This window comes from Pollicipes pollicipes, unplaced genomic scaffold, assembly GCF_011947565.3.
Source record: "Pollicipes pollicipes isolate AB1234 unplaced genomic scaffold, Ppol_2.1 Scaffold_3447;HRSCAF=4054_pilon_pilon_pilon, whole genome shotgun sequence".
In the NCBI taxonomy this organism is placed as follows: Eukaryota; Metazoa; Arthropoda; class Thecostraca; order Pollicipedomorpha; family Pollicipedidae; genus Pollicipes; species Pollicipes pollicipes.
In genome coordinates, this window is record NW_023596297.1 from 8,620,785 (window position 1) to 8,645,003 (window position 24,219).

General features: G+C 49.4%; 1 protein-coding gene across 5 annotated transcripts in view; it reads right to left on the bottom strand.

The window, feature by feature from the left end:
• Positions 1-281: 281 nt before the first annotated feature.
• The window catches only part of LOC119091707 (troponin I), a 34,214-nt gene continuing 10,276 nt past the window's right edge, over positions 282-24,219 (bottom strand). The window contains exons 3-11 of one of the 5 annotated variants that reach the window (XM_037214538.1): positions 20,355-20,388; positions 19,757-19,774; positions 16,772-16,900; positions 15,830-15,953; positions 11,143-11,243; positions 9,670-9,713; positions 9,312-9,453; positions 2,627-2,671; positions 282-428 (exon numbers count right to left, since the gene is read on the bottom strand). In XM_037214538.1, coding sequence (XP_037070433.1) covers positions 297-428; positions 2,627-2,671; positions 9,312-9,453; positions 9,670-9,713; positions 11,143-11,243; positions 15,830-15,953; positions 16,772-16,900; positions 19,757-19,774; positions 20,355-20,388 — 769 coding nt within the window. In that variant the 3' untranslated portion in view covers positions 282-296. Of the gene's footprint in view, positions 429-1,766; positions 1,911-2,626; positions 2,672-9,311; positions 9,454-9,669; positions 9,714-11,142; positions 11,244-15,829; positions 15,954-16,771; positions 16,901-19,756; positions 19,775-20,354; positions 20,389-24,219 lie in introns of those variants that run through there. The other 4 variants (XM_037214541.1, XM_037214540.1, XM_037214542.1 and 1 more) reach the window with 4 other exon arrangements.

Sequence of the window (24,219 nt, forward strand, 5' to 3'; positions counted from 1 at the left end):
GACCGCGGTGCTATTTGTGGGGCGTTCTGTCGGCCCTGGCGCTGCGTGGCTCGTGTAATCTGTCATTAAGTTGGAAACTAACAAGAACCATCGGCGATGTCAAAGCATAACTAAACGTGGACGGATATGACCTTGAGCTGTCGGGAAAGGGTCGAAAATGGTCGTCAACCGATAGCGATGCTCTTGCAGTTTTTTTCTTTCGTTTCCTTTGGACTAACTATTAGCACCCCATCTTCCGGCATGGGGCATGCATTTCCAGTTCGCGTTGAATCAGTTAAGTGAGTTAAAAGTAGCAATCATGTAAAAGAAGCACTACGCAGTTCTATCACGTCTGACGGTGGATTGCTGCCGTTCGTCGAGCGGATGGGGTGGCACCTACCTTCCGCCGGTGCCGCCTCTGCCTGACCCTCCTCGCCCTCCTCGCCCTCCTGCGGTAGCGAGAAGAGCCGTCAGCCCACAGAGTCGGCCTCCGCACGCGCCAACAGCCCTTCACTGTGGTTTATGTCCTCTCCTGCTCTCGGGGCCCGGTGCAGACAGTCGGGGTCCTCTCCCTCCACAGACCAGCACAGATCAGCTCAGTGACAACCACGGTTAAGCCGTGCTGATCAGTGGCAAAGCAGCCCTGGGTCACCTAGCCACGGGCTGCGGCTAGGTGAGGCTAGGTCACCTAGTCACGGGCTGCGGCTAGGTGAGGCTAGGTCACCTAGTCACGGGCTGCGGCTAGGTGATGCTAGGTCACCTAGTCACGGGCTGCGGCTAGGTGAGGCTAGGTCTCCTAGTCACGGGCTGCAGCTATTTGCTTTAATGACGTCATAGCGTCGTTTAACCGGTGTCACTCCCGTGACCAGTACCTCGTAGCGTCCGGAGGTGGATTATTGTCAAGATGATGAAGTCTAAACACACAGCGCTGAAAAATATATCTAGCCCACCCTCGCCGAAATGAAGAAGTCATAATTGCTATGACTTCTGATGGAAACGTTCCACCATTTACTTCTGTTGCAGAATAGCGAGATGCTATCCGAACAATCCGGTGGTTATTGCCCTGTCTGCTGAGGCCTTGGGAAAAGGTCAAGGACTGGCAGACCTTGAGACACTTAACAAAGATCTCGGGAAATCAGCTTTGTTCATGAGATCTTTGAATAAACAATTGGCCTGATCATATTTTCAAAGATTGAAGCTGAATTTTTCACCCACCACCTAATAGCAACACTGATTTTGAAACGATTCTGATTGTCATCATGGTCACTATCTGATTAGGAAAACAGTTAGCCGGTTGGGCGACTACCGACCCCAAAAACCGGCCAGCCGCAAACGACCTGGCGCTATAAAAGACGCGGACATCAATCGGCCGCGCACAAAATCGGATCAAAATTGCTCTATTGAACGTCACGTTGATTTACATTGTTACGTGCCACTGTTGACAGCATAGTGACCTTGCAGTGCTTCTTTGGTATATTTCCTTTAAAGCAAATTAGTAAGCCAGTTTTAGACAGGATCGCTGCTAGGCTCACCAATTTCTCAAGTTATGAACGGATTCAGGCCGTCACCGAGTGATAGTTTTGCAGATGGTTGACACCGTCCAATTTTGTACAAAGCATCAAAATATCCTCGAGGTGCATCAACTTTACTGTCACCATGATGTATCTGCACCCACAAGTAAAATGCATTGTTCTTGAACAAGAGACAAAACATAACAAAAACAGAGCTGGGTTTAAATTGCAGTACACTTACATTTGAAAGGCTTCGCTCCATAAGCTGAACAAAAATTAACACGAACTCCGTCACACTTCGGTTTCATTGACGTACCTCAGACAAAGGTCGGGTCGTTTCTTGGAGTCCCGACTAGATGCGACAGCTGCTACGGTCAGGACAAGATCGCTCCTTCGAGTTCTGACTAGATGCGACAGCTGCTACGGTCAGAACAAGATCGTTCCTTCGAGTTCCGACTAGATGCGACAGCTGCTACGGTCAGAACAAGATCGCTCCTTTGAGTTCCGACTTGATGCGACAGCTGCTACGGTCATAACAGGATCGTTCCCTTGAGTTCCAATTGGATACGACAGCTGCTACGGTCAGAACAGGATCGTTCCTTCGAGTTCCGGCTAGGTGCGACATTTGCTAGTCAGACCAGGTTGCTACTCACGAATTCTCCCTAAGCTACAAACTACGGTAGAGTTTTCCGTGTGTATCATCATAGTGCAGGCACGATCACGCTTGAATTAGGAGATCCTCAACATGCGAGAAAAGATGCACGCCCACCAGACTGGCACCACCAAAATACGATTCCACTAACTGTTCTACTGGATCGACACTTGCAATCAAGAACGTACCTGCAACTACCGCCCTGTTAAACACAGCATTCAAAGGGCCTGCCAAAGAGGCTTGGTCGCACCAGATAACGACACTTCTTGCGAAAACTGAACTACTTATCCTGACGCTTGAGCACCTGAACTTGGACCTCAGTTCCCCTCCTCTACTCCTCTACACACTAGCACACCACGTCCTTTACGCCAGGACGCCAGGGCCACCGTGAGCTCTGCTGCAAAAGCATGTGCATGCCGCTGGCAATGGAAAGCTGTCATCGATCAGCGCGCGGCTGCTCGGCTCGCGACACCAGTTAGGTCACCTGCTTCTCCTCGTCGTGTTTCGGGGCCCAGTCCGGCTTGCCGGCCTGCAACGGAAGTAGTCGTCACCGGCGCCTTGGCGAAGAGGGCTTGGCAAAGCTCAATGATTTCAATCCGGGGGACCGGCGGCCACACTTGGCAGTGGGGATATGTTTTGCACGTTTGCATACCGTTGAGACAGCGACGAACAGCTGCTGTGGAACAGTTTGTAAGGAATGGGCACTAGGCAAGCAACACATTGTAGGTAAAGGTACGGCCAGAAACCAAATCTCCACTGGAACATCCGGGTTGTAAATCAACGAAGTTGTGGAAACTAAATATTCGCTCGATGACGACAGTCTGTGAAAAAGGACAAGTGTGCTGGTCAGTTAGACGCCCGCGGTGTGGATAAAACAGCAACTACCAGCGGTGGGAAATTAGTACCAGAGGGCGGTGGATCCACGACTGGGCGTGCGCAGGACTTCGCTGCGGAGGGCGCGATTTAAAGATTTCCCCTGAAAACCGACGCGAGCGCGCCGCTGGCTCACACGATTCCTTACGCGCCAAAAATAGTATTACATGTTCTCGATCTTTCTATTTTGCGCGCATTCTTGAAATTTTTACTGTTGACGTTTAGTCACGTACATCAGCCACGTCAATACATGTACTCAATTCGATAAGGGATGCCACGTGTATCCGGGGGCTTCTAAGTGCGCACGTCCCCGAATCCACGGAGAGACAACAAACGAGGTATGTGAAGCAGCGTTGTGACGAGGTGCCAGAGCTCGAGCCGTGCGGGGAGTCAGAGTGTGAGATCCGTGGGAGCCGTTGCCGTTGCAAAAGCTCACCTCCCACACGCTGCCTCTGTGCCCTCAGCTTACGGGCGTTGGCGTTGCGCTTTGTCTCCGCAATGTTCAGCTAACAGACTGCTGTTGAAACAGTATACATTTTAGTCGGCAACGACCGTCGCGCGCTAGTAGGATGTTGCGCGTGGAGGCGGTGGGTGGCGGCGTGACAGTGCACAGCGGGCCAGTCAATTTCAAAACCCCCCGATGATTTAACCAAATGGCTGATCTTGTGAAATGTCAGATAATTTTACGCGCTGAGTCCTATTTAGAAGCCCTTTTTGGCGTACCGGTTACAGAAAACCCAAGAAAGGGGTGAACTTTGTAAGGCAAGTTGAGGGTGATAACATCCTTCACTGTTGTTTGGCCATGAACTGAGCTAGAGCCACAAAGTGAACACTTTTCAGCCACTTGCCCTAAAAGGATGCCAACGATGCGCAGAATTAAGGTTTTAAACCAACTGGTTATGGGTGTAGGAATGAGGTGGAGGGGGAGGGGGCAAGAGGCCATGTCCGCCAGCTTTTTAAGTTGGGAGGCCAGTAAAGTTAACTGGCTCCCACTTTTTGAAATTTAATTTACGTTCAGCATGCTTCTGTGCTACCTTAATTTGAGCCCGGGATGATAACTGACATACACCTACCGATTTCGTCCTACATAGCCATACTTCGAAGGTGATTAAGCACACCGAAGTAATAAAAGAGGTCATGTAAAAACATTATTTGAGGTGTTTCTATGCAATAAGCCCACGATCCGCTTACTATGACTCTGCAGTGACTCCAAAGCATACCCACTCAAGACATTGTAATGGCTATTTTTCCGTAACAGTATGCTTCGCTGAAAGCTGACTGCATTTCCTGGATCCTGTTATTGCACGCATTGCAAATTATTCGTAGCTTGTTATGCGTTGGTTTCTCTAATATCTATCAAAGGAATGGCTCCAACAACGCATTCGATGCTCACTTTTGCTCACCCTGTTCGTCGCATCGAATGAATGAATGAACGTATCATACAATTAATAACAAAATGCATTCGGCACGTGCACTTTTGGTTGTTTTACTTTAAAGACTTGCTAGCGGCGACTGAGCGATCAACCGGTGACATTTTGACGGCGCAATAATGTGGTATTGCATCTCTTTGGGCAGAGTTGATGCTTGGACGGGATTGTGCACGGAATGACGAATGAATATGTGGTAAATGCAAGCAATGAATCTGTGCATGCGGCATTGTGAACTTTGTCACGACCTTGGCTATAGTTTTGACGACAGTGGGTTGTATTCGAAACGTTTTTGATATGCTGACATTCTCGGCTCGTCCGACGATTACTGGTACAACTGTGCGTCGCAGAACTTCGTGTCAGTCACCTTACTTGCAGGCGGTACGCTGGTCGACGCTATGAAGTTAGACTCGCGCCTCCACCTTGTCTGGCTGCCGAGTTGTGGCACAAGACGTGAAAGTGTCAAAAACGTTCAAATCCACATTGACTGCTCTAGCTTTCAGCATGTACAATCGCCTACGTTATATGGTGCGATTCTCAATCAATTGTCAGTCAAACGATCCCAATTTCTGACCGATCCAGCACCTGGTTACCGAGATGTGGCCACGGTTTCGAACTTCTGCTCGTCGGCTTTATCGTGGGTCACATTTTGCCTCCGGTGCAAAACCGTTTCGCAGCCAACCCCAGATAGCAGCGGTTCGCGAGCTACCCGCGGAAAACCGCCTCGAGCGCCGGCGCGTCGTGTCCAAATTTCATCATTCAGCGATGAGCCGTTCGGCCCGGGCATGACGCAACGCAATAAAGACGGATGTAACCTATGTAACTGGTATATGGACCTGAAAGGACTACCAGGTTGCGGACGCCTATATATATATATATATATATATATATATATATATATATATATATATATATATATATAATATCATGCTGTTCATTGAGTTTCGCATGATAGGACAGAACCAGTAACACGAACCTTTCAGGTGTCAAACATGTGTGTTTTAGTCTTTGTAGGCTTGCGATTTGGTAGTCGATCATTGAAGTATATATTACCCATCTATTTATATTTACACTCTCCCCACTCTTGCATGCGGCAGGTGGCAGGTGCCTGGGGCCTGAATAACATAAAAGCCTTCGAAAGGAAAGGTAGTAGATGTGACAGTTGCACCTAAATACCTATGAAACGCTCTTAAAACTTAGAAACAGCACTCTTAATTACCTCTGACATGGCGCAATCTACAAAAGTCAGCCGGGGTCAGCAGTGGTCAACAGCGGTCTGTGACCTTGGCTGGTTTTGAAAGGAGTCACGCTATTATACACAAACGTTGTTTTCAGCACGCGCCTGATTTTACAACGATGGCCATCCTCCGCGCCGTTACCTGTCATTGGTCGAGAGCTTCGACGGTTGCCTTTGAACGCGTGCATGCAGAGACAAAGGTAACAAAGGCACTTGTTCTCTGGGGGCAAAGACAATTCTTGCACCGTATCGCTATTTGTTACCTCAAAATTTACCACGTTGCAATGGAAGTGCATGTATCAGTCTACAAGATACACAAATCAACGGCATTTTGATCTCGTCATCAGTATCAATTAACGGCATTTTGCTCTCGTCATCAGTAAGTATCAATCAACGGCATTTTGATCTTGTTATCAGTAAGCATCAATCAACGGCATTTTGATCTCGTTATCAGTAAGTATACAGATAAATGACGGTCAGATATGCGTGCCAATAAGTCACGTCGTGGTATTTTACTTCATGATACGCCACATGTTACATGCTCCGCGTTGCAACAGGACTAGCCACCATGTCCTGCGTTCATCTCCGGTCATCTGCAGACCTTTCAACACTGATCTGCTTTGCCTTAGCCTCAGTGCATCCCGGGAAACTGCGGTCCCCTGCAAAATCAAGCCGTGACTTATGATCAAAAGCGGCTCTGGGCGCGACCCGACTCATCGTGCAGTGACCCAAGCAGGGACAAGGCGGCGGCGGCGGCGGCGTTCCTCACCGGCCGAGAAGGCCCGGACGTGCCACAGGAGCGCCGCCTCGCCGGCGCTACCCCCCACCACGGGCGGCGGCCTCGGGGACGTGGACAGCGGACAGAGGACGGGGTGCGAGCACGGCTCCTTCTGCCGCCACACCGCCTTCTCCTTGACCTGACAGCGGGCTGGTGTTCACCGGCGTAGCGTGACACCAGCGCCGGCGGCGGTCGCGACGTCGCTGGCCGATGGCCAGTGGCTATTCCTGACCGACGCGCCGGGCCGGGCGTCACGGTCGGCAGGGCGCGCCCCACAAGCCCGCCAGCGCGACGCCCGCCGGAGAGCTGCGTGCACAGCTGCTATTTACAGTCGCTGTCCGGTGTTAACTGTTCGCAGACGCTGGCTATGGCTCCTGCGGGAGCTGTCGGCATCCGTGTACACGAGCGACACGCCACGACTGTCGCCATGCGAGTTGGGAGGGTACGCAGACTCGACATGTGTTTTATAGGTGGAGTGGACGAAATATAATACGGTATTGATGTCATTACAAAACTCGAAAATAGTTTGATCCTCGGACCCTGGTAGGCTTTGGGCCTGTATCTACTGAAATGCCAGCCACTTTTTTAATATTCCCTGATAAAAATAGCAGGTCTGATAAGTCGGACGGATAGAAATTAATTCTATACATTTAGCAAAACATCAAGCTCAGGGTATGAGGTGATGTGTGGCGGAGAAGGCGGCCATGAAACGCTAAATTGGCGAGGCTTATTACGTGATGGTCAGAATAAATAAATGCATTTACTCGCGCACCCATTATGTAAATGGCCGCATGCATAATTGCGACCATTTACAGTGTTACAAAACAAGAAACCAAAAAGGGTCCTGCTCCCGTAAGAAATATCAGAACATGGTCTTCTCCTAGTTTGGTACAAGCAACGTCTTGTCCAAACCGACATGCCCAGAACTGTGACAACTTACGCTTGAGCGCCGTAAAAGCATGCAGCGGCATGTCATATAGGAAGTGGATGTATATAGCAAATGTTACTCGTTTTGAGAGATGGGACTGACAATGGCATCTAGCATAGTTTTTAAAAATTTGCTCGTTAAAAGATAGGGATGACTAGCACCGTTTACATCATATCTATCGCGGGAAACGTTCCACCAACTGTGACTGATGACACATCTTGGATGCAATCTAGACCAATCAGCGACCGGCCAGGGCCGCTACTTAAAAAAAAGATTTGGAAGCCTGGCCGAATGCTGGCTGTGCGGAATGTCTCAAAGTGAGTGGATCTTAAACCTGCGCCCAGTCGGAGCGTCGCCCGCCGGGGGGGGAGGGGGTTGGAGTTGACTTCCCCATGAGATATCCAGTTTCCAAACGCCGTATGGGAAAAACAAAATGTGTTTGTGGAGGTCTCGTGAAATTATGAAGAATGCACACGAGATTTTAGGTCTTAGGTCAATTGGGAAGTCACCAGGGGTCATGAAAGGCAAAAGACGGCCGTTCTAATAGATGCAATTAAAGCCTATGTTAACTCATCAAGATATTAAGAGCATGTAAATAAGCATTGAGACCGTGCAGAGTCCATTCCAACCGTTTCTATTTCTCCAAGGGTCAGGTCAAATCTGGTCACCGTTCAAAATCGGTAAGCCAGTAGCCTATAATAAACGATGCTTTTTCACGTGTTTTGACTAAGTTGGTTTATCAGGTGCAGGTCTTGGAAAAAAGCGTTTGAGACACAAAATTTCATTTTGAGTTGACGAAGAAGCCAAATGATGTCAACTTAGGCCAAGTTTATGAAACATCCAAATGAATAAACTGAAGCGCTAACTTGGTCTATGTGACCGGTGCAACACTTTCTGTGGTCAGAAATAGTGCGATGTATATGTACAGGTACTCAGGACTGCGCAGCTGTTGCAAACATTACACATAGTACCTTCAATGCTAGGCAATCTGTAACAGACCGAGGGTAGGCACGTATGTGCATAAAATGATACGTCATTAGCTTCATAATCACGATAAGGAGGTGATTATACGCGTCGCACTCGTTTAACTAGCCTCCCCGCTACTGAAAACATGACTTGGATGACCTAAAATGACCTTGCATGTTTTCACGTAACCTACTGTCAACTCATTATGAATAAGAATTAGATCAAAACACGTTTTCACTAGAGTATTCGAATTTGGCGCCCAAGGAATAAAACTGCATATTTCAAGCTAAGCATGTAGTTTGTAAAAGGCGCCCATTGAGGAAGGTCATGACCTGGGCCAAGGTCATGTGCTCTGTGGTCAAATTATGGTTGTGTATGTCAGTTAGTACCCTGTTCCGTATATACAAATACCAAAACTATAAAAAATAGGTACAAATTTGCATGATCTCAGGAATGATAAAAAAGCTGGCCTTACTTCAGGTCGCTGAACTCGCTTGTTTCGAAAGATATGAAAGATATAAGCTGTATGCAGTATTATGTTCTATTACTGTGGCAAGTTTAAACAATGACAAATGACCCAAAAAATGACATTTAAGTTTTTCAGAGTTGACCCCTTTAAGCTGACTTTGGTTACTGGCCTTGGTAAATCAAGGCTTCAGATTTGCACAAATGATGTTAACTTGATAAATAAACAGGCACTGAAAATTTCGTGTTGCTACAAGCGTACGTTCTTGACCTGTGCTCGAAAAAACCATCGGGGGAGACAACTCCCCCGGCCGGGCGCTGGTTGAAACAAAAGCGCTCACAATCGTTTCAACGCTGTCAAACCAGCATTTTGCCATTTCTAGAGAATTATTCTTGCAGCCACCGTAGCCTATGTGGCAACAACTGTAACTATTTGTAAACGAAGTTGTGTTAGTTATAAACGGAGGAGGGCGGCGCTGCAGCAACTGTCCTTACGTCTTTCTCTTCGTCCTCGAGTGTGAATTCCTTCTTCTTGACCTGTTTCAGCTGGTTTCTGAAATTGAATTCAGCCGCCTTCTTCTGCAGCTTGGCGAATTTGTTTTCGTATTTCGACACCTTCTTCAGGGTTGGCTTGATACTAAAAATAAATAATGCATGTTGTTAGAAAACGCTAACACTGCTTTCATTCCACGAGCCTTCCCATCCAAGGGAAATATGATGAGGTATGGGAATCTGGTTGAGGCAAATTAAAAGCGACGCGAAGAAAAAATCAATGAGCGAGTCCCTTTAAACGAGCCTCATAACGAAATGAGGAAGGGGATACAGCGCTTACCACGCATATAAAAGCACTCACAATTTGCCGCGAAGGTCGTTGACGGAGATGTTGAGCTCGTTGATCTGAAAGACAAGAACATTTAGTGCACAGGGTCGGAGAGCCCCGTTAACAGACAGGTCAAGAAAATCCCAAATTGATGGCGCTTCACAGTGAAAGTTCACTTACAAGGACTATGACCCTAAGCCAGTTTCCACAGAGAAATCGAAATCTTGCAGAAGTGCTATTACTGAGAGCAGTATTGATATTTTATTTCGATACGTTGCTACATAATAATAAGACGCCGTGCCTTCAGATTATGACCGAACGGAGACCACACCATCGGAAACTTGATCACGCAAGGACGAACAGTAAGCTTTATTGAAGTCTCAACAACTTTACTGTGCACAACACGTATTTCTTTGCGTACCGCTAACAATTTGGACTGACAGACCATTTTCAACATTGCCAGCCACACCAATATCTTCTGCTACAAAATATGGATGTGCCGTTGGCTGGTTGAAGTCAACACCTTATGAGCGATTTCATTGTATAAATCTGAAAGGCATCACAATGCGACTGGCTTTTCGAATGGCTTACTATCAGATGAAGTTGAGCGGCCTCAGCAAACATCCTATTTAACATTATTCCGTGTGTGACAGGAGCACCGCGGCTGCACCGCCCTTCTTCCGGCGAGCCGCCCCCACGGCGCCGTGGCCGCCCGCGTCGCAAAGCTATTTCAAAACACTTGCTGCCACGGCGGCTGCCAAAGGCGTCAGGCGCCAAGCGTCAGACAAGGGTCCGGTGACATCATGGCGAAAGCGTGCCTCGGGGCTGGCTAGCTGCTTGAGGCCACTCCCGCAACAGACCACGCCCCAGCCCCTCCCCCACTACTCACAGATGGGGTGGCCGGGTTCCTCTCATCACGCAGAGCTCTGCCCCGCTCGGACTAATTCGGCCCCTAGTCATTGCGTGCCGGCGTCCGAGCCGTCTAGAGCTCTGTATGCGAGCGCCAGACAACTGCACGCATGTGGGAGGCGGGTACGGGTTGGGGAGAGGCTGGAGTCGCCGACCGCTCGGCGCGGACGGCGAGTTTCGCCGACCCCACCGGCACCGGCAGACGGAAGGCGTCAAGTCCTGGCCGGCCACACCTCCCTCACGGGGGTCTCCGGTTGAGCGTCTGCCGGCGCCGGCGGGCGGCGCGCTGCAACGCTCTCACACTAGCAGCGCTGTGACGGGCTGGGGCAGCCGGCGGGTCCAGTCTGTGGCCCCCGCCGCCGGCCGCCGACTGTCAAGGGCGCGGGGCAGCTCTGGGCTGAGTCTCGACAGGGCCCTGCGAGTGGCGTTTTAAAAGCCCGGGCAGACAGCGGAGCTGGCAAACGCTGCGCGGATAGCTGCCATATTGCACCTGGCATACGCGTACGGGCCACCGGCAACAGAGCCGCACAAGCCATGGTCGGAGCGCAGGCCTCACCAAGCAGGATGCCCGCGCCCCAGGACTCCGGGTTCACTAACCTCCACGCCGAGGCGAAGGACTTCGTGCTCCAAGTCCCACTTTTGCGACTCGCACAAGTAGACACGGTCATGGTAATCCTTGCATATGGCGATGAGGTCCTCTACAAAAGACAACACTTGTGAATGGCACTGTGACTGGCAGCGGAACATTTGCACGAGCGTTCTTGGCCCGTTGCCAAGCATCCGCAGACATTTTTGGGTGGACACCTCAGGATACCGTTGTTTCATAACAGCAGCTTTACAGCAGCTTTCTAGCAGTTTTGACCCAATCGTGCTGAGTGCATCACGACTGCAAAACGTGCGCATGATACTCTTTGCAAAACGCTTGAAGCTTCACTGTGGCGAAAGAATAGCAAGGCACAGCTAACGATTATTAATCATATTACACAGCGCCACGTTTTAGAAACGCAAACACATCTCGTTAATGGCGCATTTCACAAACACGCGGTTAAGCAGCAGCGTAATAGGAAAGAGCTGTGAATATTCTCGAAGGCACACTGCCGTTAACAGAGGCAGGGAGGCGGGGGACACTGCTAGGTGAAGAACACGACCGATTGAATTTGGACATACACGGCATTATTCAGCTGTGTAGACAGGAACATAAGAGGTTCTTGCCGGCGTCATGTAGACAGCATGATTTGGCAAGCAGAGTGTTAAAGTCACGTCGAGCAGCAACAGGGATTAGTCAGCTACCGACCTGGTGATCTTTCTCCGCCTCTGATCCTCTAGCCTTTCAATCCATGTCCGGTACACTTGGTACAGCTGGGTAACCTCGGCTAGAAATGGGGCATGCACAACTACTATCAACAACAACAATAACCAGCGATCATCTAGCAGGCAAAAGCACGACCAGAAAACCAGCTGATGTAAGGGAATGTAAATGACGATTAAACTCTCTCGAAAAGCCAGCTCTTCGACTTTTAAAGACTGCAAACAACCACAGAGCCGCTGGGCTTCAGGCCAGCGCCGTGATGCTCCGTTAACGGCAATCAGGCCGGCAGCTGGTTTTCCATGGCTGTAGATGATGGCCACATCTAGATGGCCCCATCTAGCTCACTTACTACGCTGAGCTAGACGATCAGAAACTACGATGAGCTAGATGCGGCGGACTAATTTGACTAGATTACTGGGTCTCACTCTACCAGTGAAGCACAGTCACAGCGATGTTCATCAACAGATGTGCTATATTGAATACGCTATCGGTAAAAATTGGCGATAATTGTCTACATCTATTAACTATCTTTATGTTTTCTATGCTAGAGGCGGATGTCCATATCAAAGTTCTTTTTACAGGAGGGATGCTCTACGACAAATCTACAACCGAGAGAGCCGAGACAATATCCTTTGCGTCATGTTCGATTTAGGATCATAATATGGAATCCTCTCATCCCATGAATAATTTCATGTCATGACTTCACTGTCATTATTACCATCATGCTATGGCTGATATCACTGTGATTGTTTTCAAAAATGATTAAATAAGCGGTGAAAGGGCTTGTCTCAGGCATGTTTGAAACCCCACCAAGCCGGAATGCCTCTTGGGGGAAACCACCACGAGTTACTCGAGTGGTGCAAAATTTTATGTCCATCAGATCGCAATGGTTCTCAGCATCTGTTGGTTATTTCAAAATGTTTTTTGATGCTCATTTTAAAGTAATGACCCTATGGCCTAACATGACGTGAGATTTTTCAAGTTGGCAAAGGATGTTAAGTTTAAAATGTTAACATGGAGAACAATATCACTCATTGAGCAAAAGCAAAGCGCATAAACTTTGCATTATTCTCGTAATGATCGCTTCATTTTCGGCATGCGAGGCTGATATTGCCCCGTTTTGCGGTAAACGGAGATCATTAGCTTGAATGTGTGCGAGAATCGCTTTATATGACAATATAAACATTTTCAACCTGCCGTGAAACCTTGTGCTTTAAGTGATTTCTGATTCGTTCAAACGTTCATCCTAAAAAGAGACTTGGCGATGCAGAGGTAAGTGCCGCATGCCGACCATTTTGTTTTCGACGACGTTTTCTCCCCCATAAATCAGCAGGCCAACTAGGAAGGAACATGTCCTCGCTCCCCCCCCCCCTCCCCCTCTGCGCAAGGTTTGCAGTTACACCCATACGGCAGGGTTGATGGAAGCGCATTAGTAAAACCAGCGGCGTCTAATCTCAGCGTGAGCTGTTTTTAAAACAAGTGTTTTGTACGACCATGAGACATCGGATTCGTGTGCTAAATATGTGGGCCCCACTTAGTTCCGATATGAAGATATCTGGAAAATTAAAATAGGGTCGTGTGACTCTCACTGCTATTGGACTGACTGAATTAAAGAGCACCCCAGAAAGACTATGTTTCTTTCACAACCGTGGATCAAAGTTTAGTGTGACGTATTATGGTGCTAACCACACTCTCATGGCAGTAAAACTGCAGTGTTGTGTAACAAGCATGTTGATCATGCTTTTGATGCTGTAAATCTGAGGCATTCATGTGGGAATGAGATGGAATTTTGCCATGCTGTAGCCCCATGCAAAGCATGGGCAGCGTCACAAAAATGTAGCACGCAAGGTATGTAAATACGTTGCAATTTGGGGGGGCACTTCTCAGTGAAGAAAGTAAATGGCTGAGCAACATCTATTCCCACAATGTTATAATGAGTACATCATGTCTTGTCATATGGGGGTTAGGTCTACCGTGTCACTGTTATCGTGTCTTTCTGAGTGCAGTAAAGTTAAATAATAAAAAGCAGACAAAAATACGGCCATTTCCAGGATTGAAACAAACCAAGAAGTGCACTGATGCCTACATAACTTCTTTTTTATTCTTTCAAAGGTTGAAAATTATGTGGGCGAGAACATGTGGGCTCATCGTCGACACGATCCTTTCCTGATTATTATGATGGCCCTGAAGGTCCCTTGTTGACAAAGAACAAAAAACGATATGGTGAAAACGAAAACAAAAAGACGAGAGGGCTTAGACAACAAACAGTACGCTGGCTTCTATTTCGATTCTTTACCGGTCTTAGTTCAAAAGTCAGTGGACGGGGTGACTGTCAGACCCCTTTTCGTCGGGCGGGGCGGAGGGGGGACTGTCACCCCTCCTCCCTTGTCGGGCGGGGCGGGGTGGCTGTCAGCTCACCCACCGCCCTCGTTGGGTGAGGGCGTAAAAAGCGCTCCATCGGGCAAAGGCTAACATTCTCCCAATCTGCCTCTAAATACAGTCATGTAAACACAATGCACTGTTGAAAGCTGAGGTGCGCAACTTCTTGTTCCATTTCTTATGACATATCACATCCATTGCAATATGAATTACCAAAAGCGAAAGAACTGTTGATTGGAAAAATAGCCGGCCAGCACCAGACTTGATCTTGTGCCACCGGGACACTTCCTTTTAAACGAGCACTCGCTAAGCAGGATCTTTGCAGACACATCAGGTAAGTGCTTGTTCTGAAACGTTTAGTTGTCTTAATGTTAACATTTACCAGCGAGTTGTAGGTCATAATCTTCTTCATTAACTTTCAGTTCATAGGTAGCATTTAATCGGCAGCATTAAAAGTGGAATTGGTATTGCATCGCGAACGTACAAAGAAAATCAGTAGCATTAAAAGCAAACCATTCGTTATTTTCTCACGGACAGGTTGCCTCCTGATTTTTGCATTTTTGAACATATTGTTGAAGCGTCCCGGAGCTTGAAAGTAGGCGTGTGACATTAGATCGTAGCAAACAATCTCCAAATGCATCTGGTTACAAATATTGCAATAACAAATGGGGTGGGTCGTTGTAGGTTCAGCTACGCAAAGCTGCGCGCCAAAAACTTTAATTTCTTAATCATTTTGCAAGCCCCTAGAGACCCCTTGTTTGGTGACATTTTAGAAATGCCGAGGCTACAGCTCTATGACCGTGGCTCTGATTTCTCTGACGAATTGTACACACAAACTTAGAGAATTTATAGTCCCAGAATTGCTTAAGTAATTTAACATCCGAAGTATAGGGCTGTCATGCCCCTGTCAATACATGGTGGAATAGACCACTGGCACCCTCTGAGCTCATCACCAACAAGGCGAGACGTTTTCATCCCAGACACGTGAAAATTAGGCAAATCATTTTACTATTTTAAAAACAGCGTCGTTTTTTACAAATCGTATACGTACCTAAGGTTTGGGCGGCTTGAAACTGGGAAATGTAAGCCCGTAGCCGATGGATCAAGACCAAACATAGGAAAAATAGCTTATCTGAGGGGACATCTGAGCCGACTCGTTTAATCTTTAGTGTAATGCTGTTGGGTTCCATACATTGTCACATGCTGTCCCATTGACCTTCTAATTTAGTATGAGTTTGGTTTGCATACGACAATATAGGTATGCTTCAGCCCCGAGGTGAGATTTCTGACCGCAGATGCACGCAGAAAAGAATATATGGCAACACTTTCCAACATAGAGTTCCTTTTACACGCAGCAATATTGGGACCATGTGAAGGACGAGACCAACCGGCAGTGGACCTGCGATGCAAAACGGACTCCACTGCATAACATCAAGAACAGCCTCCCCCCCCGTGAAACTGAATAGTAGCATGCTTCACTAGGAAATCAGTTAAAAAATACAAGGTTTTGCACGTGAACTTTATGATATACTGGCATTGTCAGTAAAATACATATTCATTTGCAGCTGTTCAGGCGCACAACTGACGGACTTTTACCTTCACTGGCGTCATCTGTGTTCTTCCGCTGACCGCATCGTTCAATAATTATTCGCCTTCTCTCCTCGGCCTTAACTTCCTGTTCCTTCTTCAGCTCTTCGGCGGCCTTTTTCCGCAGTAGTAGCTAAGAATAATGAACGGGAGTAAAGCCCATGCCATAGCGTATTTCACACAAGTGCATTACAACAGTCGTTTTGTGTGCTTACTCACTGTGGCCAAGTACATTCATTCGGAGATTCGGTCGAAGCCAACCTCCACCACCACTGCAATGACGATCACATACTAATTCGTCGGACTGTCCACGTCAAGACGATCCTGGCTATATGAACCAACCGCATGCAATGTAAGCGTGTAATACTACAAAGCACAGCCTTGCATGTGCATGGATGGCAATAATTTAACGAGTGTGTTTGTGTGTGTATGTGCGTGTGTGTGTGTGTGCGCGTGTGGTGTGCGTGTAGTGTGCGTGTGGGTTTGTGCGTGTGGTGTGCGTGTAGTGTTCGTTTGGGTGTGTGCGTGTGTGTTCGTGCGTGTGAGTGTGTGTGGTGTGCGATTGTGTGCGCGTGAGTGGTTGGGTGTGCGTGCGGGTGTTCGTGTACGTATGTGTGCGTGTGTGTGTGTGTGTGTGTGTGTGTGTGTGTGTGTGTGTGTGTGTGTGTGTGTGTGTGTGTGTGTGTGTGTGTGTGTGTGTGTGTGTGTGTGTGTGTGTGTGTGTGTGTGTGTGTGTGTGTGTGTGTGTGTGTGTGTGTGTGTGTGTGTGTGTGTGTTTGACCGTGTGCGGGTGTCAGACAGAGTGTGCGTTCCCTGACAGAGTGGTCTGCCACACATCCTGTGGCTGACTTCAAATGGGCGCCACACACATTACCCTGCACCGTGATAAGTGAGATATAATGACCGTGTGAGAACAAGGCGAATGCTGCCAATGCAGAGGGAGATGCCTACCCTGAGTTTCTTCTTCCTTTCTGGTGTCATGAAACCTTTCTTGGCCTTCTTGGCAGCGGACGTCTCCTCCAGGCGTTTCCTGACTTCAGCCTTCTTCCTGTCCACCTCGGCTCTTTTCTGTTTCTCCGCCTATGATTCCAGTAAGCTACGTCAGCACAGCTTTCGTGTCGTTGTTAGCTAGATTGAATGGCTTGTTTCGAGGGCGTTTAAAGAAACTGGTCGGCTTTGCTCCACGCCCAATCGTAAGGTGCTTTGGAACAAATGAGCAGCTTGCCAAGTTGGAATGCAATAAACTAAAATAGATGAATGAATGTGGCGTATCGGTAGCTAATGAGAACGCTGAATGAGTAGATGTTCGAAACGAATACAACGCAAAAGAAAAGGATGAGTTTGAACAGAATTCCCATTTCAAATGCATCATTTGATGCCCTGCAAACAAAAAACAATGAACAGCATAGGAGATCTGCTCGCAATGTCCGAAAGAGACCCATTGCAAAATTTTATGTAGCATTTTATGTGTTCTTAAGCTGCTAAGGCCACGTACGCAAATGGTATAGATATTGCATAGGTGTCCTTGTGTACGTTTTTTTTTTAAACACGGTGAAGAATTTCTCCAGGGTAACGCTCTCTTGAGGCCTAATGTTGATGGTGGACAGCTTCAACTGTCTTAACTGTTTTATTCGTTAAAAGTTGTGTTGAAAACCGAAGCTGTGACAGCCCAGTATGAAAATGTTATGTGTACTCAAAGCGTGTGCCTGTGGGCAATGCGCTGACAACACAGTGTACAGTTTGTCCAGGGAAACGTTCCCGCCGAAGCCTACGTGCCTATGGTGGACAGTGGCACAGATCAGTGCCCATGGTTGTTAGTCAAGACACCAGCACACATCTGGGCACGCAATCCACTGTTAGTCACCCAGCGCTTTTAAGTTTGAACTAACGCTGGCAAGCAGCAACAAACTGTTGCTGCTTCTAACATGCCAACTCTACTCACACCTCACGCTACACATGAAAGCAAGGGAGACGTGGAAGCACTCCAATAGCAGCCATGTACAAGGCAACAGAGCGCGTGCATCGTTTAAATGCACGCAGTCAGAGAGCTGAAACGGTTCTGCTAAATCGTTGCACCTTTGACTCTTGGCCCATGGATTGCAGAGTGATCTAGTGCCTCCCTTTCGTGCTGTAATGGATCCCAGCGACTCACACTTTCATGCACACGTGGGCCAATTGTGTACGCAAGCCTTATACGGCATAAAACATATCGAGCAGGTCGGATCTTTTTTAGCATTGTGACACTTTCAGTTGGACCATCAGGGCAGGGCGAAAAACTGTTGGCAGGGAGGTCATTTGTGAACGTTCTGAAACTCCGTATGCATTGCATGCCTGACTGCTAGACTACATAACTATGGTAAAACACTAGATGCTAAACATACCGTTTTTAAAGTGTCACGCGGGCTGAAACTAATGATGTGAAGATAGCCATGGGAGACATGTGATGACGTGCCACACATACGTAGGTGGCGTATACCAGCGCCACTCAGGTTAGTAGTTTGATAGCCGCAGGATGCATGTCTGCCTCATACCTGGACTCGGGTCCGATGACTAGAAAATTTTCGAAAGCTCGCTTAGTGGATGCCTCAGGAACCAATTCTTACGCTTCAACAGCTTAATAGATTCGAGTAGATCATGACTCAAAATATTTGAGCGCTGAATCATAACTCGAATCACACTCACTTTTAGAAAAGTGATTCAACTTGCTGTGATTTAGTGAAATTGACACGACTGGAGCCGACTCTGATTGTGAATGAAGCAAACTAGGGTCTGAATAATGGCTGAAATCAGCACGACGCGAATCAAAGTGAACAAACCAAAGCCAGAACACATTGCAACGCCTCGAACTTCAGAAACTGGTGAAATCTAATGGCTCAGCTGTAAAGGAGCCCATTACCACTCCATTATTTGTAAGTTTATGGGATTACAGCATTCAGCACGTCAACAATGTGCTTGAAAGCCGCGGCTGTTCCTCTTTCTGAAATGGCTTACAACCTGCAATACATCTTTCTAAGCTTTTGCATTTATGCATTGGGCCATATGGTGTGTCGCCACTGGATGCAACTAGGCTCTCACCAATTGCAAGAAGTGTTGGGACTTATCTTGTCATTCGTTTTTATCAGACATTAAAGCCGTCCTTCTTTCGATCCCTGGCAGCACTCATAGATTGAAGGTGATCAAAGTTGATTCGATGTAGATTTCACAAGAATACAATATTGGCTCGGATTTAAAAAGTTAGGGATTTGAACCAATTTGATTTGCTGGACAAATTAGTGATCGCAATGCGGTTCTGAATACAGTTGGAAGTGCTGGTACCCGTCCTTATCGTTAAGGCCAAAACCTAGCAAAGTTTATTGATCCTTAAGAGAGAGTATTGAGACTGGCAACAAGGCCACGTGGACGAGAAGAAAGATTCCGCGGCTTTCTATGCATTTGGGTGGACGTGACTTTTCACCGTGTTCAATCCATGAACACCTTACAGAAGCAGTAAACGGTTTTTACACGATATACCTGCGATACACAGGCGCCTCTTACTCCGATGTTGATAAGAATTGGATCACGATCCCCAAAGCCCAAACTGCACGCTGCCACTAACCAGCGCTATGTGTTATATCAAGGCACAACGAAATCAAGTTATAGAAATACTCTTAGGAAACGCTTGGATTGAACCGTCAACTCTGCGTACCTTTTTCGCTGACATGTGACATTACCAATTAGGTTCATTCTTCTTCCACACCAATGGAGATCAGTTCTTTGCACAATATACGAGATATTGTTTAGAGTTTGAAACAGCTTTCGGAGAAAATGGTCTGCAAATAGAAACAGCTTACGCGAAACATGATTCAGATAAGTGGACCCGCTTTAACATCCAGTATGCTTGCGGCAGATGTTAGTAAAACGACACGCCACACTTACTGCCATCACACGTCTACGTGCCTCAGCTGCCTTCTGGGCCTGAAATGTCACAAGGCGGGCTGGTGAGACGGCACGCACACTCTCCCACCTCTGCTCTACCTCAGACCGTACGCGCACATCACACTAACGCACCCACGCCGTGCGGAGAGAAAGCCGAGCCCAATGCGATCATTGGCCGTCCAACACAACTTGTGGCACTACGTCATTGCTACAGCTGCTGGTTGGCGATGACTGGCTAGTTCTGACATGACTCGGTTGAGCGGCCCTTGCCGCCGCACGTAGGGCTAGACCGGGCGCACGGTCTACGTCGTCGCTATAGCAGGCCAACCGGTGGCGCTAGGACAGACGGCGGGACGTCTGAGAATCGGTAAGGATTCCACGCACTGAACCGCCAGCCAGCGGTGAATGATTGAACCGGAGCTGCTCCAATCACAATACCCGACGTTCGCAAAATTAAGCAGCAGCTACCATTAAGCTCGCATGACGCGGGGCGTTTGACGGTGGGCGGGTGCCCGTTTTAGGGGCGCTGGTTTGCGTTGGTTCAGTGTGTGGCCACCCTGGCGCTACGGTAAGCGCAAGTCACGTGCAGCCGGTGGCGGCGGATGGCCGGCGCCCTCACCTGTCCGTCATCCTCCTCCTCCTCCTCCTCCGAGCTGCAGGGCAGGACGAGAGGTCCGGTTAGTTCCACATGGTAGCTGTCAGTAGACGAGAGGCATCGCATGGCGTCGACACCCACCGGCGCGCCCTTGCGATAGAGCATCAGCGCAGCTGCGTTTCAGCCTCCCGACACTGTCAACAGTCGTCGTCGAGGCCTGGAGAACGCGCACGCTGCACACCCGAAGCGGCTTCCGACGGCTGACCTGCCCCAGGACGCACGAACGGGCGGGTTAGCAGAGGTGGGCTGTGCTGACAACATGTGTGTGAGGCGGCACAGCGTGAGGCGATTTGTCAGGCGGCGGCGGCGCTCTGGGCTGCCACGGAGGCGGCCACCGGCAGAGCCGGGGGTCCGGCGGGCCACGGGCGCTGTCGGTCTGTTAGAGGCCAGGACGCGCGCTCGGCACCGGAGCTGTGAACAGCATGCCTCCGAGAGCCTACCTCGCCGACCTCGTCCTCGGAGCTGTGCAGGTAAGGTCCTGTTGGCGACGGTGCGGTTCAGAGCAGGCATACGAACCGGGACGCGATCCAGGTCGACAATATGTGCGCTATAACAGAGGCAGAGGACTGGCTCTGCATGGGGCAGCGGGCCGACTGGCCTTGAACGGTGACGAAATCCAGGTCGGGCAGCGATAGGCTTGTCGAACAGCGACACGCGTTCGGGTGGGGGTGGGAGTCACTTTGACCTCTTCGAAGGTTTTTTCCAAAATAACCTCCGAATGGGGCAGCGTTTGGAAACTTGCGCTATGGGGTGGTTATTGACACTTATTTCGAATTCTTCGATCAACACCCGTAACACGACACACACACAACACACAACACACAACGCGACAGCACCCGTTACTGGACCAGCGTCCACACCAAGCAGTGACTGTTGAGTAAGCCCTGAACCAAACACCCGACCGTAATGATCCGGGTTAGCTACATATTTTGATAAGACAGCTTAAGCTTCGTCCTGATTCGACGTCTTCACAACGCAGACTGAAAGGGAGGGAGGGAGGGGCGGTGCCTCCCCTCAGCCATTTACGAATTAAGGACAGAGCCGCACGGAAAACCCGTGGATTGTATCTAATGGGCTCTCTTGTTTGGTGACACGGCTCATGTCGGATGATGTGTGTATGTTATTTGACGGCCCTTGATTTACAGGCCGAGGCCGGCTTATGGTAGGGCTCGTTTGGAGCTCGAGCAGTGGTGTTGTCAGTTATATTCACGGAAAAGTACGCGTTTGTGCTAGATGTTTCATGGACATTTTTGACAACTGTGACTTTTACAGCAGTCATCTGATAGGTTTCTTTCTGCAACACGCGGTGCATACTATATTCGTATCGACGAAGTCTTCGTCTTAGTCGTCACCTTCACACAAGGTTTCAGAAATCCGTTCACGTTGGCGTGCCTCAAATACCATCGGATTGGCTGCAGTTTCAGCGTTCACCAAAACAATTTCCAATGCTGTTGGGCTCTTACAACTACACGGGACAGCGGTCATGGCTAAGAACTACTGCAGATTCGAATGAGGGGCAATGCTGTCTACGCGATACATTCAGATTCAGATTGCGTGAGCGGCAGTGCGGGTTAATGGTGCAATTAAAGATCCCATGCGCCAGGTCCCTTACAAATCGACAAAATAAACAAAAAACATTTTACTCTGCTGCCTCCAATTGTGACGCACCCTCGTCCGAAATATAATTTTCCATTCAGATCATTTTCTGGCTCAGAAATTCCACCTTTCAACATTCTGAGAAACACCTGAAAACCGTCAAATTGCTTTGCCTGCGAGTGCAAGTGTGCGGCCGCGTGCATCGATGAGCACTTGGCATATATGATTGCGCGTTCTTTTCCGCGTCTAAAGGTGTTGATTCCATTCGTGCGACCTTCTGTTCCCCGGGCAACGTACTCGCTTTCGTCACGCTTTTGGCAAATTATGTCAAGTTGCGAATTTCGCGCTTCTCTTGTTAAGCCGATCGGAGCACGTCTGCACGCGTTAACGGGAACCCGTCGGTCTGATCTCGCTTAGATTTGATACGATGATGCAATCCTGCTGGCGTTACCGCACGTCAAATTTCGCGTGGCCAGCTGCGATGGGGCACTGCTGGTCGAAGGCCTGAAGCGCTACGTGATTGCGATGCGGTAGTTGATCTGGTTAAATGTGCCCTGTTCCTAAACGAGGCAATTTAGAGGAAAGACAGTTATTGGAAGCCTCGCGAGTTCGCTGGTCGCTTCAAGAACGCCTCAAAGAAGGATCAGAGTTTAGTTCTTTTGGGAACACGGTTCCATGCAGCCGTTTCTCGTGGATCATCACTAGTCGAGCGGTCACCATTAAGAACACAATCCAGAGTCAGAAACCGCGATGCACGTGCAGAGCTACCGCGAGTCTGGCTGTTCACCTATTCGCAGCGAGAAAACCGGTATGCAGACACAGAGTGGGAACGGCCCTGGCTGCTCACCTTCCACGATCAGCCGGCAGTGGCAGGGAAGTCGCTACGAGCTAGACCTCGATCGCCTTTCGATTGAGGATCTTATGGAGCGGATCTCGCAGAGGAGGAATGAGAGGGCGCTCAGGAGGCTCGCCTCCAACAAACGACAAGAATATCACCTATTATTTGCGCGGATGTGATGCGTCTCTATTGCTGTCATTGCTGTCTCGTGAAATAAATGCATATCTCCACAAATCTGAGGAGGAAGCATGCCCAAGAGCACCACATAACGTATTCCTGATATCTGCCCTCATGACTCATGTCTTGTTTTCGTCGCTGCCAATGCCGGTCACGCTGTCGGCGTGCCTAGCGCCGGTGGCGAGCTGGGCCGTCCAGAGACGGCCAGCTGAACTGGGCGCACCCTTACGCTGACCCCGGGGCGCCGCGAGTGCCGGAATGGGGCCGCCTCGCTGTGCCGGAATGTGCGGTCCGCGCCGTCGATCGGCCGGCCACCGACCCCCGAAATAGCCGGCCCTGGCGGCGCCAGACGCCACCGCGCCGTCGGCGGAGGGCACCGCGCGGAGGCCTGTGCGTCGCGCGTGACGGGAAGGCATCGCAATGGGCACCACACAGGGCAGCAGGGCACGGTACAGGGCGCCTCACTGAGTACCGCACACAACACTACCCAGGGCAGCAGGGCACGGTACAGGGCGCCGCACTGAGTACCGCACACAACACTACCCAGGGCAGCAGGGCACGGTACAGGGCGCCTCACTGAGCACCGCACACAACACTACACACGGGGCATCAGGGCACGGCACAGGGCGCCTCACCGAGCACCGCACACAACACTACACACGGCAGCAGGGCACGGTACAGGGCGCCTCACTGAGCACCGCACACAACACTACACAGGACAGCAGGGCACGGTACAGGGCGCCTCACTGAACACCGCACACAACACTACACAGGACAGCAGGGCACGGTACAGGGCACCTCACTGAGCACCGCACACAACACTACACAGGGCAGCAGGGCACGGTACAGGGCGCCTCACTGAGCACCGCACAGAACACAACACAGTGCAGCAGGGCACGGTACAGGGCGCCTCACTGAACACCGCACACAACACTACACAGGGCAGCAGGGCACGGTACAGGGCGCCTCACTGAACACCGCACACAACACTACACAGGGCAGCAGGGCACGGTACAGGGCGCCTCACTGAACACCGCACACAACACAACACAGGGCAGCAGGGCACGGTGCAGGGCACCTCACTGAACACCGCGCTGTAAAGCATATACTTCCCCCCCCCCCCCCCCGGCATTCTGCCGCCTTTAAGGGATTACGTGCTTCAAACCAGAGGCCCATAAAGAGAAACATGGCAGTTAGTCAATACGTTGGGCTCTTATA